Source organism: Canis lupus, chromosome 30, assembly GCF_003254725.2.
Source record: "Canis lupus dingo isolate Sandy chromosome 30, ASM325472v2, whole genome shotgun sequence".
NCBI lineage: Eukaryota > Metazoa > Chordata > Mammalia > Carnivora > Canidae > Canis > Canis lupus.
This window is the reverse complement of record NC_064272.1, coordinates 33,440,375-33,454,616: the sequence shown is the minus strand read 5'-3', so window position 1 is coordinate 33,454,616 and position 14,242 is coordinate 33,440,375. Positions and strand designations below refer to the sequence as shown.

The window sequence follows — 14,242 nt, the reverse complement described above, 5'->3', positions numbered from 1 at the left end:
GGGATAAGGTAGAGACCAAAGAGCCAAGCCCGTCTGTTAAAGAGGCTGCAGTCTGGCGGGCGGTGGGGGCCGGGGGGGGGGGGGGAGTGCACAGGTGAATCCACACGTGAAGGCTGCTGGTGAGAAAGGCTACACACACATATAAAGTGGGGTGCTGTGGCAGGGGTGTCTGGGAGGCTACCTTAGCTGGGCACTCAGAGGAGGCGCAAGGACCTGAGACTGGAGGTGACGTCTGAACAAGGAGAAGCGGCCACCCCTGAAAACCTGGGAAAGAGGTCCAGGGGGGAGCATGGCTGTGCAAATGCCCGAATGCGCTGGAGCTTGGCCCTGCAAGAGGCCCTCAGTATGGAGCGTGGAGTGTGGAGAGCGGTAACAGGGGAGAGGCGAGAACGGGGCGTCGGGTGGGGGCAGGGCAGCTCCCAAGGGCCTCCCAGGTCTGGGGAGGAATTTGGATTCTGGGTTTGGGCAATGGGAAGCCACTGGAGAGTTTTAAGCATCTGATTTTTGGTCTAAGACAATGTCTGCTGGCTACACGGACACAGGGTTACAAGGCGGCAGGAGTGAAATCCCACTGGCGAATGAAGTGGCTCGGGTAGTGCAACACACACACACACACACACAAACACACACACACACTCTAAATCCTTTTACCTCCACATACCCTCAGATACCCCTGGAAAAGGCACTGCTCGTAGGCCCAAGAGGGGACCTGGTCTGCAGAAGCCCCCTGAGCGCACATGAGGCCTCCCATCTCAGCCAGGGGCCCTCCTGTCACCCACACCTCGGGGCTGCCCTGCTCCCTCCCCGCCCCTTACCCTGCACAGCCAGCCCATCCGCTGCACATCTATCCGTAATCCAACCACATCTCATCAGGCCACCTCGCCTCTCACCGGGGTGCCTGCAATGACCCCCATACTCCACTTCTTACTCCCACCCCACCCCTGCCTCTGAGACCCTGTGTCCACACAGCTGGCGTCACTGAGCCTGGGGAGCACTGGGCTAGTCTCTCTCAAGCTACGGAAATGAAAGGCTGGGGTGGGGTGGGGGTTCTTGAGGGTGAAAGACTCTGCTTGGGTTTTCCTTGAGAACAACATAAAAAAAAAGATCATTCTTAAAAGTTTATGAAGAATGGCACCTTAAGATAGGGTATCCCTGGGGTGCCTGGGTGGCCCAGCGGATGAGCATCTGTCTGCGGCTCAGGGCGTGATCCCGGGGTCCTGGGATCGAGTCCCACATCAGGTTCCCCTGCATGGAGCCTGCTTCTCCCTCTGCCTGTGTCTCTGCCTCTCTTTGTGTGTCTCTCATGAATAAATAAATAAAATCTTAAAAAAATAAGAGGATATTCTTTTCCTTTTGACATTCAATTTTCTTTAAATAAAAACCCAGCTTGAAACAAGGCAGCCAGGCGCCAGTAGGCAGGCCTTTGGGTGGTGTTTGGGTCACTTTCTTCTGTCCTGTCAGTAAGAGCTCAGGCGTGATGACATAGGGGACTGATAACCAAAGAGGAACAGAATCCCAGAGGGAAGTGCCCCCCTTCCAGCAAGGCTGCTGCCGAAGGAGACACGCAGGGCCCTACCCATGCTGACCATGGGCCTCCCTTCTAGACTCCCACACAGGCCAGGACGACAGCACACGACGAGACCGACGGTGGGTTTCACGGCCCAGCCCCCAGTCCGTGGACCAGACTCCCACGCTGAAAGCAGATGCCCTCCCCTTAGGACCACCCTGAGGATAAACTCTATAAAGTTGGATGTAGGAAAGTTCTTTAGGATCTCATGAATCCAAACCCAGATCTGGCATTTGTCAGATTTCCAACACCAAGAATAAAAACATCGACCCCCTGAATCCATTCCTGGCAGACTTGCAGAGGGCAGGGGCTCGCTCTTACCCATCATTGCATCCCCAGCAGCCAGCAGGGTGCCTGGCACCTTCCCTGTGCCTCCTTCCAGCTCTCTCACGTGCATTTGGGTGCATGCCTGCCCACAGGCACACGCTCCGTTACACCCTTCTCTGTGATAGAGGGAGCTTCTGGAATTCCTTTAGGGAAGGCAGTTAACAGCAGGAGGGGGTTGCAGAGAGGCTACCAACGGGGCTCTAATGCTGGGCCCTCAAAGTCTAATGTAACCAGACAACCCAGGGATGCTGAAATGGGGCACATGCCGAGGAGCCTTGATCGAGAAATAACCTCCCGTTTCTGGACTCTTCTAATCATTTAGTGGTGCAAGTACCAATTTCAGCAGTTCTGATAGAGCCTGCAAGTGAGATGGGCTGATTTTCTCATCTGCTGGGGCTTTCTCATCCTGGGAAGAGCTGCGGCCCAGGTTGGGCGCTGTGTGGGACGGCTGGGGCGGGGGGGGGGGGGGGGGTAGCCAGGAGCGAGTGGAGGTGGTCACGGCCTGGGGTGGGTGGTTCAGGACATGGAACCTGGCTTCCAGACCTTGGTTTGTCAAGTAATAGCCCCTCTGCAAAAAGGCACTGCTCTTAGGCCCAGCTTAGGCCCGGGGGGGGGGGGGGGGGACCCGGTCTGCAGAACACCCCTGTGCACACGTTTAGAATGAATCTCAGCGGGCGAACCACCAGTCACTGCCCCCCTGAGGTTGCCCTGGCCCCTGCCCGCCCCTCACCCTGCAGTGTCCGTCAGCTGCACGGCTGCCCTTAATCCAACCACGTCTCACCAGGCCTCTTTCGCAGTTATATTGCCACTACTGCTTGGTCTTGGATTTGGGAAAGCTAAGGCTACCCCAGGCCTACCGGAGGGAGAGCATCCCAGGCCGTGACTCAGGGCAGGAATGGCATCTTTTCCACTTCTCCTGTTGGCAGGTAGCTCAGGGCTGGCAGGAAGGTGTCAGTAAGTATTCAGTGGAAACAACTGCCTGACCTTGAGCAAGTTACCTAAACGGTGTTGTTTCCTCATCCCCTCTTAGAGTCAGGCCTTCACTCACGTAAGCTGTGAGAGTTTGGGAAGCGCCTAGAATGGTGCTTGTTCCCTACCCCTAACCTTAAGCAAAGATCATCAAGCATCTGCTGTAGTCAGATAGCAAGAACCCAGAATACTCCTTCAAGGGCACCGGCACTTACCCGGGGAGCATCTTCTGCTGGGCACTTCCAGATGGAGATAGTGCCTCTCTGCTGCCTGCAGGAGTTGAGAAGATACGCTCTCCTCCCTTACCTTGTCACACCATTGATGGGATTTGAGAATTACTTTGGGGCCTCCCACTCAATATTCAATTGAATTGCAGAGATTTAATTTCACTGGTGTTAAAGAGGAAAGACAAAGTAACAGGCATTAAATCAAAACCGTGCACTTTTGCCAAGACACCCCCACCCCCACCTGGTCCCAAGGATTTATTTCCTTCTTCTAGTCCCCAAAGAGATTACCGACTGCTCTTGGCTAGATTTTTCTAAACTGAAAAAGAGCAGCCTTTCTTATTTCAGTGCTTTCACAAGGTACAGGTGAGAACAGAGCAGAACCCCAAGAAAGTACCAGCTCTTCCAGGGGGCGGGGAGTTCGGATGCCACGAGCTTGGGGTTGCCCCACAATACCTTTATCTCAACTGTGTGTTTGCCATCAGTTCTAGGGCTGCTCTATTCCTGAGGCTTCACGGTTTTTTTCCCCTCCCCTTTTGCTGTTCTCTTTGCTACAGCTCCCCCTTGGTTTGCTTTGCAGCCCTGTCATTTTCCAAAATCCTTCTACTCCTGGAAAAGGATTAGCAAAATTACAGTATTGCTGCTACTTAACATTCAGGAAATGCAACACACACACACACACACACACACACACACACACACACACACAAGTTACCAATCGTGCTCACCAGATGGCAAATGTAGCTCTTTTCACCAGAAAGTGAGCAGCGAACATTCAAATTCATCATCGATACAGCATTTAAATTCACATCCATTTTCAGTTTGACATCTTTGATGGGTTGGTATAATGAAAAGCAGTATTTTATCCCTATATTGTTAACTATTTGTAACAGTTGCAATAATGCAGACTTGAGATTTTTTTATAAAAAGATGTCATTAAACACATCTCACCACAACTTGCAATTCTGATACACTCTTTATCTGTTTTTAATACCTCCAACTTCCATATTCGGGATGGGCTAAAGGTAATGTCACAGGGTAGGAAGAATAAAAATCTGGCAGCTGATGTTTGGGTCTGTGGACTTTTTTAACACCACTGATTAAGTTTAGTGGTTACCTTTCATGAGTTTATAAAACTTGAAGATCGATTAGTCTCTCTTACTGGACTGTATTACAAGACAGTTCAAGGCCATGGGGGTAGAGCAGGTTCCTGATGCTAACAATGGCCAAGCCTCAAGTGTATACATTTTTTTTTTTTTAAGATCTTATTTATTCATGAGAGAGAGAAGCAGAGACACGAGCAGAGGGAGAAGCAGGGTCCCTGTAGGGAGCCCGATGCAGGACTCGATCCAGGACCCCGGGATCACGCCCTGAGCCAAAGGCAGATGTTCAACCACTTAGCCATCCACATGCCCCTTGAGTGTAGATTTTTGCCCACTTGATATTCCCTAAAGATCTAGGAGTTTTGGCCTTTGCTATCAACTAATTAAATGGAGACCTTGGCTCGTTCTGTTTCTCTGCACTTAAGAGTGAAGAGTGGTTGTTAGGAGCTGATTGTTTCCTTCCCCCCAAATCCATGTTGAAGTCCTAACCCCTAGGACCTCAGCTATATTTGGGGATAGGACGTTTAAAAAGGTAATTAAGGGAAAATGAGGTCATCTGAATGGGGCTGAATTCAGTATGACTGGTGTCCATATAAGAAGGCAATAGGACAGAGGGACGACCATGCAAGGACACAGTGAGGCAGCTGTCTACAAGGCCAAAAAATGAGGCCTCAGAAGAAACCATACCTGTTGACACCTTGATTTTGAATTTAGCTTCCAGAGATGTGAGAAAATAAATTTCTGTTGCTGAACCCACTGAGTCTATGGTACTTTGTTATGGCAGCCCTAGTAAATATAGTCCAGATTGGAGGAAGAGGTTGTAATGTAGAATTTACATTATACGTTTCTCCGTAACGCAGGCATGGTGTCATTAATCAGCGCTTGTTATTATAAGTAACGTAAATCAAGCCCAGCCAACTTCAGCACACAGAGGAACGCATCCTAAGAATATACTAGTAGCTCCTGACACTGAGGGATGCAGCTGGCCTCAGAAATGCACTGGATCCAGGGCCTGGAGCACTGTCGAGGTTCTGATTTCATCTCTGCTTTTCACTGTGTATCTGCTTCAGGTTTCTAATCTTTCTCGATTTCGGATTCTGGGCAAGAGGCTCACTGGCCCAGCTTGACTGAGGGCCTCACCCCTAGTCCAGCGGTCCTGGCTAAGAGGCGGCAGGGTCATGAGACACACAGTGGCTGTCACAGTCCCGTGGAGGAGGAGGCATTCTCTGGGAGGAAGAGCTCATCAGACTATGGGCTAAGTCCACTGCCATGCCTAGGAGGGTCTGGCCCCTCTCGAGGGCAATAGGGAGGCAAATATATGGCGTTTAGTGTGCTAACGCGGAATGGCCAATGTATTAACAGTTTGGCTATAAATAGCAAAATCAAAGCAAGACGGAGACCTCATCCAGACCAAGAACTGCTTGCAACCTATGGCTGTTTCCCAACTGGGGATGAGAGAGAGGAGAGAGTTGCTACGGATGTTGATTAGCAAGTGGTTGGTGATCCATTGGAATTCCATCATACAAATGGTGCAGAATGCTTATAACCCCCAAAATACTGTGCAAGGAAACATAGTATAAACCCAGACTGGTCTCTGGTTTTCTTTGTATTTGGGGAGCCTGTATCATTACCCTCTGAGAAGAGGGGGAGAAGATTAAGTAATGCTTATTGTTCTGGAGAAGGGGCAATTACAGAAAATACAGGAAGGACAAACTTTCAAATAAATTCAAATCAGGCAAAAATGGTAACCAACCTGAATAGCCTAAGGGCACCTTCAGAGCTGCCGCAGCACCCCGATTTTGCTCGTTACCTCTTCCTCTTCCTCTACCCGGTACCTGGGCCTGAAGGCCCCACTTAGGCTTTGTCTCCTCCACACCTTCCCTGACTGACCACACAATTTGGCATTTTATCATTCCAAAGCTGTTCTCTGGACATCGTGTCCCTGTCCATCACAGCTTCTGGGGGTGAGACCCGTGACAGGCTCTTCGGCACTTTGCCTTACAGGGCCTGAACCGCTCATGAACATCTGTTGCCTGACTAGTTGTCACAGGTTGAACAGAAAATGGTCAAGAAATCCACTTGCTGGGCTCAAAAAAACCTTAGAGAAGGAACAAATTATCCAGGCATATTCCTTTTAAGATAAAAACTTTATTTTACAATTTTATAAAGCAGCTTTACATTAAGCACAAACAATCCATTTACTTTGTATAGAAACAAAATACCTTTCCATCTGCAAAAAATCAAGTTTTGCTGTATAGAAAACTAACATGTGCACATTGTGCTTAAACCGCAAAGTCTGTACAGCTTTACAAGGACCACCCTTTGGAAGGGCATCCGGTAAACACTTTATTGCATATTTGACACATGGTCTCTAACCCACATGTACAATGGAGGAGAAACAAGAACAACAATTGCAACAAGGATGAAAACAGCAGCTTTCAGCAAGAGTCCGCGCGCTGGCCAAGGAAAGGACTGCCACATCTGGAGAGTTGTGCTTGTGTCATTTCTCTATTTGCTCACATACACTGGATGGTTTTTGGATGAAGCCTTTATGTACAACGATCCTAAAGGGTCAAACTTGACCTCTGTCTGGAAACTTTTGGCTGGTTTTACAACTGAAGTGGCAACAGATTTAATTTAACAGCAAAGCTAACTCAAGATAAGCGTACAAAACAAATACCCATTACCTGGAAACAAAGAAAAATTTAATGAAACAAAACAAAATAAAACTTTAAAACACCTTCCCCATTCTCTCTAAGCTCAGAATAAGTAAACATCTTACATGATTAAAAACCCAAAGAACTCTGTAGGTGTTTCGGAACAAAAATGCAATTGATGGTCTTGGGCAGTGTTCCTGAACGTCTGCCCCCCAGATCACCTGCACCAGAATTATCTGAATGCTTGTTAAAAATGCAGACTGTCATGCTTTGCAGGCAGATTTAGTGACTATCTGGAATCTGTAGCTCAGTAATCAACCAGGTGATTCGGAGGCAGCCTAAAGCTTGAGAACCACTGGTGTACACTGGCGGTGCTGCTGCAGGTTCAGCTCATCCTCTTAGAAAATTCTGGGATCACAAGAAAAATCAAGTTGCTGTTGCAACGTGGAAGGCAGTGTGAAACCAACAGCAGTGAAACAGCAATGCCATTTCTAGATCAAAATGTCTTTCCTTTTTCAGTGGAAAAGGACAGCCACATTGTTAAGGCACTGATATTTGTCGCGGAACAGTACCATGCTGTGTTCATGGATTCCCTTAGTCTGAAGTACCAGTATGCAAACACAAGGCCGAAGTCTGGACCGTTCTCAGTAAGAAGTAAGATAACGGGTAAAGGGTTTCCCAACTGGAGAAAGTTCATGTTGGAGCACGGAAATAAAAAAAGGAGTCCAGATAGTCTTGTGGAGGCATCTAATAACGTGTAAGAACTACAAAGGTTGAAAGCCAGCGGGAAACTTAATAAACCCACAACCGTCGTGTTGTGGGCAGAAGAGAGTTGTGGTCGTGTAACTTGGGAGTTTAAGCTTCTTCTACCGTGGCCAGGTTGTCTTCAGTGTACATCTACTATTGTCTTCTCTGATCCTGCTCTCTTTGCCACTAATACATACTATATTTTGCATGTTTACTATATTCATATATATGTATATATTTTCTGGTTTCTAAGTAGTGTTGGTAGGCTGAGTTCAATTTATGCTGGAATATGTAGGCAAGTGCCCATGTGGCTCTTGATGTGCATTTGATACAGGTCACAGACAAATTGCAATGTGTTTGTCAGACTCAGTCTCCTGAAAAGTGTGGGGTCTCATATTTCAACCTGTATAAGTTACAGTGTTGATTTAGTGTACTGTTGTACATTCAAACAAAAACAACAAAATCGACCTCGCTTGATTTGGATGATGCCTGAAGCCCTATAGCAGACACTGCCCAGGATACAAGGGCTGTGAAACATATTTATGTGAGGTAAGGTATAGTGGGATATAAAATCCAAATAAAGGTCTTGGTTACACACGTACAGCAAATGTGGTAGCATCAATCCCTTCTACCCAAGAGCTGAAATAATTTATAATTAAAATTGCAAAGGAAAACATTGACCATTGACAACTGCAGAGTCAATGTCAATGACCAAGAATGATCTAAAAGTAGGGAAAACACCTGCTATGATTCTTGTATGTAATATTTGACATAGTATTTTTCTTTAAAGGGTGGTGAGGGTGGACTAGCTCCTTTCTCAAATAAAATTTCCACAATGTCCCAAAAATGTCCCCCCAAAAGAGACAAAACTCTCAAGTGCAATCTGAAATGAAACACAGAATTCTAGACAGTGACAAAAAGAAACCATCGCAGTGGGGATGGGGAGGGACAGACTGATTATCAAATCTTTACTGATTGTAGATCAAGTTTCATAAAACATAACATTTTTGTGATTTCTTGTGCAGTCAACAAGTTTTGTTTTAGTTGTGCTTACATTATATAACTGTGAAGCCTGAACACTGGTTGTGTTTTTAATTCACACATTTCAAGAAAACCATACATTCAAAATATTCTCCATATATAACAAATTCAAGAAATGCAACACGAAATTCGCCAAGAAATTAATCTGTAGAAAAGAAACATCATTTAAAAAAGTTGCACACGGTCCACTATTCAGGCTGCGAGTACACATTTACTGTATTACAGCACATTATTTTTTTTTAAAGTTTGTTTCCAACATAAACATAAATCATCACATTTTAAAAGAGACCCATACTAAGTTTTCAGGTAAGTGCCAGATGACCGGCCAGTAACAGCTACTTACCAGTGTCTTCCCCAGGCCCAGAGGGACTGGACTGTCTGCACAACTGTAGACGGTGATAAGCAAGGCAAAGTTATAGATCATGTTCAGCCATCGACTAAACACTTTTCTGCTCCAAGTGCCATGTTTTGAAACACCCAACTCATAGAATGCGATTACCAGAGGACGGGGTGCATCTAACACTTCGATGTAATCCACACAAACCTAGTACACAACCTTTTAAAATGTGCCTATGCTCTGCTGAGACGGAGCCTATGGTCTCTGTGCAGGGCAGAGGCTGCAAGATCATTTTGGTTCTGAGCTCTAGTTGTGCTTTGCCCTGCTGCCTTTAAGGTAGCTCTTCCACCTCTTGACAAATTCTTTGAAGATTGGGGACTCATCGATGGTGCTGAGTAGCTGCAGCTGATTGATGTGGGTGGTGTGGTAGTCCCAGCGGGCCAGGTTGGGGGCAATGCCAAGCATGAAGTGGCGGAGGTCGTAGATGGTTCCTGAGCCAGTGTCGTACAAGGGGAGCATGGCTTTCAGGGATTCCATACCACGCTCATACAAGGACCTCGCTTCTTTGCCGAGTTTTTCCCCTGCAGTTTCTTTTAAGTCATACAGCCCGATTAAAGAATACATAAAGCCATTCAAAACGAAAGAGCTAGGTGTGGTTGGATATTCTTCATACCAGTCGTGTTTATTCATAAACACAGCCTTAACTCCATGCTGCTCGGACAGAAACTTGTAAGGGGCTGTTGCCCTTAAAGCTGAACTGAGGAATAAATGGTCCTTTGTCAATAGATAGGCCCTGACTAAAGTAGAAATGGCTTGCCCTTGGGCCATAGCAGAGTACCACCCCGGCTCTAAAGACTTGAACCCCTCTCCTAACTTGCGGGTCACCATAATCGGCCAGCCACCTTTCTCATCCTGATTCCTTACCAGCCAGTCACTGGCAGCGAAGAATGCAGCCATGTGAGCCGTGGTGGAGATGGTAATGTTGTCGAGGAATCCTTTCCCTTTTGCAATCAACCTAACCACCTTTTTGGGCATTATTTTGGTTGGCTTGACGGCTTTTGTGTTGGAAAGACCCACTCCTTTCCTGAGGTCAGTGACCAGGTCCCTCGTAACCGTGCTCCATGAAGTTCTAGGCCCAATGCCATAGTATATGTCTCTTTCTTTAAAAGCAATTAGTTGGGTATTTGAGACATAATGTATGGTGAAGAGCTGATTCTTTTCTGTGGTTTCTAGAACCACAGACACACTTCCATTTGTCAAGAACTTGAGGTCAAATGAAATAATAAAATCTTTCGTGTTCCCCAGTTGCAAGGATACACCTTCACTGGTTTCTGTAGGGGGAGAATTTACCAACAAAGACTGGTTAGAAGAAAAGCTCCTTGTATTAAAAGTTAATCGTAATTTATCCTTGATAACCACTAACCATACAAAATTAGCACTTCACTACTTTGTGTCTGATCATCATCATCATCGTTATCATCATCAATTATTTCACTAAAGTCACCATAAATAAATCATAGAACTGATGAGTCTATGATGGCTTGTGAGCATCAGGCCTGTCTAGTTCCTATTAGAGGCTTAAGAGCAAATGGATAAGGTATTGTTGATCAAACTGCCTTTTCTAGATGAAACGCTGGCTGATCAATAATCAATGACTGTTCTAATACACCCTTTTTAAAAAGATTTTATTTATTTGAGAGAGAGAGAGAGAGAACACAAGCAGAGGGAGTGGAAGGGGAGAGAGAGAAGCAGGCTGTCCACTGAGCAGGGAGACCAATGTGGAGCCTGATCCCAGAACCCTGGGATCATGACCTGAGCTGAAGACACACAGGTAACAGGCTGTGCCACACAGGTGTCCCTAATATACTCATTTTATTAAAAGAAAAAAATAACTAAAATAGACTCAGCGCATAATATTGTGAGAAGCTAGAAGAATGGCTTATACACGAATTAAAATTTTTAATTTAATTAACATTTAGTAGGTATTTACTATATTCTAAGTGCTTTACTCATATTAACTCATTTAATGCTTGTAACAATTATAGGAGTAGTGCTACTACTACTCTCACTTTATGGCTGACTAGGAGGGAAGTAACTTGCTTAAGATACAAAATGTTGAATGTAGGTTGCCTAGTTTGGTTCCACAATACACATTCTTTCTTTCTTTTTTAAAGTTAGATTTTTTTGTAATCTCTGTACCCAACACGGAGCTCAAACTCCTGACCCTGAGATCAAGAGTTGCACGTTCTCCTGACTGAGCCAGCCAGGAAGCCTCAAGACACACTCTTAATTACTAACTGATGCTGAAAACGATAAGGTTTGTTTTCAGGTATTTGCTGGAGTTGTGAATAAATTTCAGAAAATTAAGCAGGGGCTTAGGGTAGTCAACCAAAAGTGAGGGGTACTGGGGGAAGTTGAAGGGGAAGCAGAGGTTTTGGAGTTTAAAAAAAAAAAAAAAAAAATCCAAAACCTTGTTTGAATTGTTTCTCTTCCACTTCCTAGCTTTGAGATGTTCAAGATGAAATAGCTCTTTGAACTTCAGTTTCTTGATGTTAAATAGAGATAATATTACTTTGCAAGGTAATTGTGAGGATTAAAAAAAAAGAAAGTGGCTTGGAACAAAGTAAAAATTGATAGTGATTATGATTATTATTATTCTGAAGCTACTGGCCTTCAGAGGCTGATAAAATAATAACAGCTGTTTTATCTGGCAAATTATCAGACAGGAAATTTCTCTTGCATATCTATAGTACAATGACGGCAGATTCCCAGAAAGTTGACTTTCTGAATACTGCTGGTCTAGGTCTACCAAGAAAAGAAAGAGAGCATATTACAACCCAACAGCAGCAGCAGCAGCAGCAGCAGCAAGAACAACGCCAATGACAACAACAACAAAAAATAGGTAGTACATGTTTTATATATAACCTTACAGGTAAATATGAATACCTTGATCTCTATTAAACTTATGTTTTTGAAAAACATGCCTATGTGTTATCTCGTATGATCCTTGCAATAATCTGAGGCTGGCAGAGCAGGAATTACTACTTCCATTTTAGAGATGAAGATATGGAAGTTTTGCAAGGTTAAAAGGTTTGCCCAAGCCAAATGCTAATTAGCAGTAGGGTAGGGACCAGAAACCAGGATTGCTGGATCCAAGTCCAAAGAGTGTGAAAAAGAAATGATACTGGAAATGGAACCCTCATGAGCATAATTGGTGGAAGAGTTATTTCTCTTAAACATAGTCACAGAATCAGGTTGAGGAGTTCCTGAGGAAATCTTTAGGGTGTCAACAGGAGCAAAGACAAAATGTGGACTGATGATAGTGTTTACAGTGTAATTAGCTTGGATAGTCTTAGTATGTTGGGCTGGTAGTTAAACTCCCCCAATACTGGACTCCACCAGTGTGGATATAATTGATCCAAGGCTCTTAATGATTTCATATGATGGAACAATCATGGAAGTTGTATAAGGAATGAGAACATCTTGACAGACTTACAACATTAAATGATGCTTTGAGTGACTTTTTAAACAGTGACTTCAGAATCCTACTTCTAATAAAAAAAAAATCCATTTCATCTGGAAAAATGTCAACATGCAATCTCTCTCTTAACTAGCATTTTCCTCCATCTAATGGAGGTAAAATGGAATCTGATGCTCAATATAATAACATTCCTGAAACACTACAGGATTCTGAATTGACTGATGAATCACTCAAGTTTCAATTATATTCAGCAGAGAAGGGTATATTGAGTGCTAGTTATTTTTCATTCTTAGGGTAATGCCTCATTAATTAGGCAGTATCATTAACCATGACATCCATTTTCCTGAAACTGGATAATAGGTATCCAACTTTAGAAGTCCAAATGGGAGGAGGCTGAAGAATTGCCTATTTTCCTCCCAGAATTCCATTCTAATTTACTGTATGAATACAAATCTAATGAAATGATATGGTCTCACTATAAACGATATGTTTCACTATAAGAGATTAGTTCAGAGAACTAAGTAACAATTGATGTCACAGGATGTAACCTTTCAAAAAACTATTTTCCTAAAACCCCAAAACCACCAGAGGGAGTTACTGAGCCACATAGGGAAGTCCTGATCCTCCACATGAAGCAATCAACAGACCAGCGTCCTCTTCACAACAATCTTGTCTTTTGATTCCCATTTTCTAGATATACAGAGTAGCTAAATAACCTGTCAGCATCACTGAGAAGGATCCAAATGGTAGCAAGGGGAATGTGAGTGTGGTTTTGGCAACCACTCTGGAAATGTAGCAGGCAAGGTTTGAGCATAATATTATCTGGAGACTCCTGCTTTAAAGCTGAATATAAAGTTTTCGGTTTCCCATTTTTTTGAAATCCGTGACTCCTTTCTCTGAGCAGTTAAACCTGGGAGTCACTACAAGTGTTTATTCTTGGCATATGCAGTTGTATAATGTCCCTTTAGGCAACAAAGGATGATAAACACTTAAGGGCAGTCTTTAAATCAATGTTTTTACATGCAACACAAACTATTCATTCATTCATTTTAATCAACAGGTTTACTAGATGCAGTGAGAAGAGGCATGAGGAATACCTAGAGATAAGGGCCAGGCAGAGGAAGAGAAGCTCACTAAGTCTGAGAAAGAATGTCATGGAAATGGAGTGGACAGAGTGCTTCCAGAAAGGGAAAGCTAATTTAATTTAACAGAGCACAAATCAGGAAGAGGAACAAAACATTATTCAACAAACAAAACAATAAAAATATGATGTAGACCCATGTTCGGGTTCTTTCTTCTAGACAACTTTATTTCCTTTCAGGGAAAAAAATTCAAGGTCCAGAAAAATAAAAGGCCAACACATTTGGCCCCTGGTCTTCCAGGGATTCACCTTACTGAGGCCTAGGCTTTTGTGTACAAGTTCCAATTTCTTCTCAACAGTGATTCTCAACAGTGAATTGATCTCCCATGAGGTCTATGCCCTCTGAAAAGCTTCATCTCCCCATACCTGTGCTTCAATACAACAGTCTCACCTCTTTGAGTCCCTTCTCCTGCTCTGAGCAACGAATCTCATGTAACTCCAACTCACTTGCCTCAGACACTTGGATCAAATGCACCCCCAGGCATGCCCAAGATATCAAAATAAGCACCCCATTCCCAGTTAGCACACTCCCACCAACAGGGAGTTCCAACTGTGAGCAGCTTGCGTTCCACTGGCAGAGTGACTGTCACAGAGTTCTCTCCCCCATATATTTAAAACCACCTTAGGAAGTAGTTTTATCTCCAGCTA

The 14,242-nt window shown here is 44.5% G+C and overlaps 1 protein-coding gene across 3 annotated transcripts in view; it reads right to left on the bottom strand.

Annotated features, from left to right (window-relative positions):
- Window positions 1-6,318: 6,318 nt before the first annotated feature.
- GLCE (glucuronic acid epimerase) overlaps window positions 6,319-14,242 on the bottom strand; it is a 115,433-nt gene continuing 107,509 nt past the window's right edge. For all 3 annotated transcript variants that reach the window (XM_025472342.3, XM_025472344.3, XM_035708709.2), the window contains one exon: window positions 6,319-10,303. In XM_025472342.3, the coding sequence (XP_025328127.1) occupies window positions 9,279-10,303 (1,025 nt within the window). In that variant the 3' untranslated portion in view covers window positions 6,319-9,278. The remainder of the gene's footprint in view (window positions 10,304-14,242) is intronic.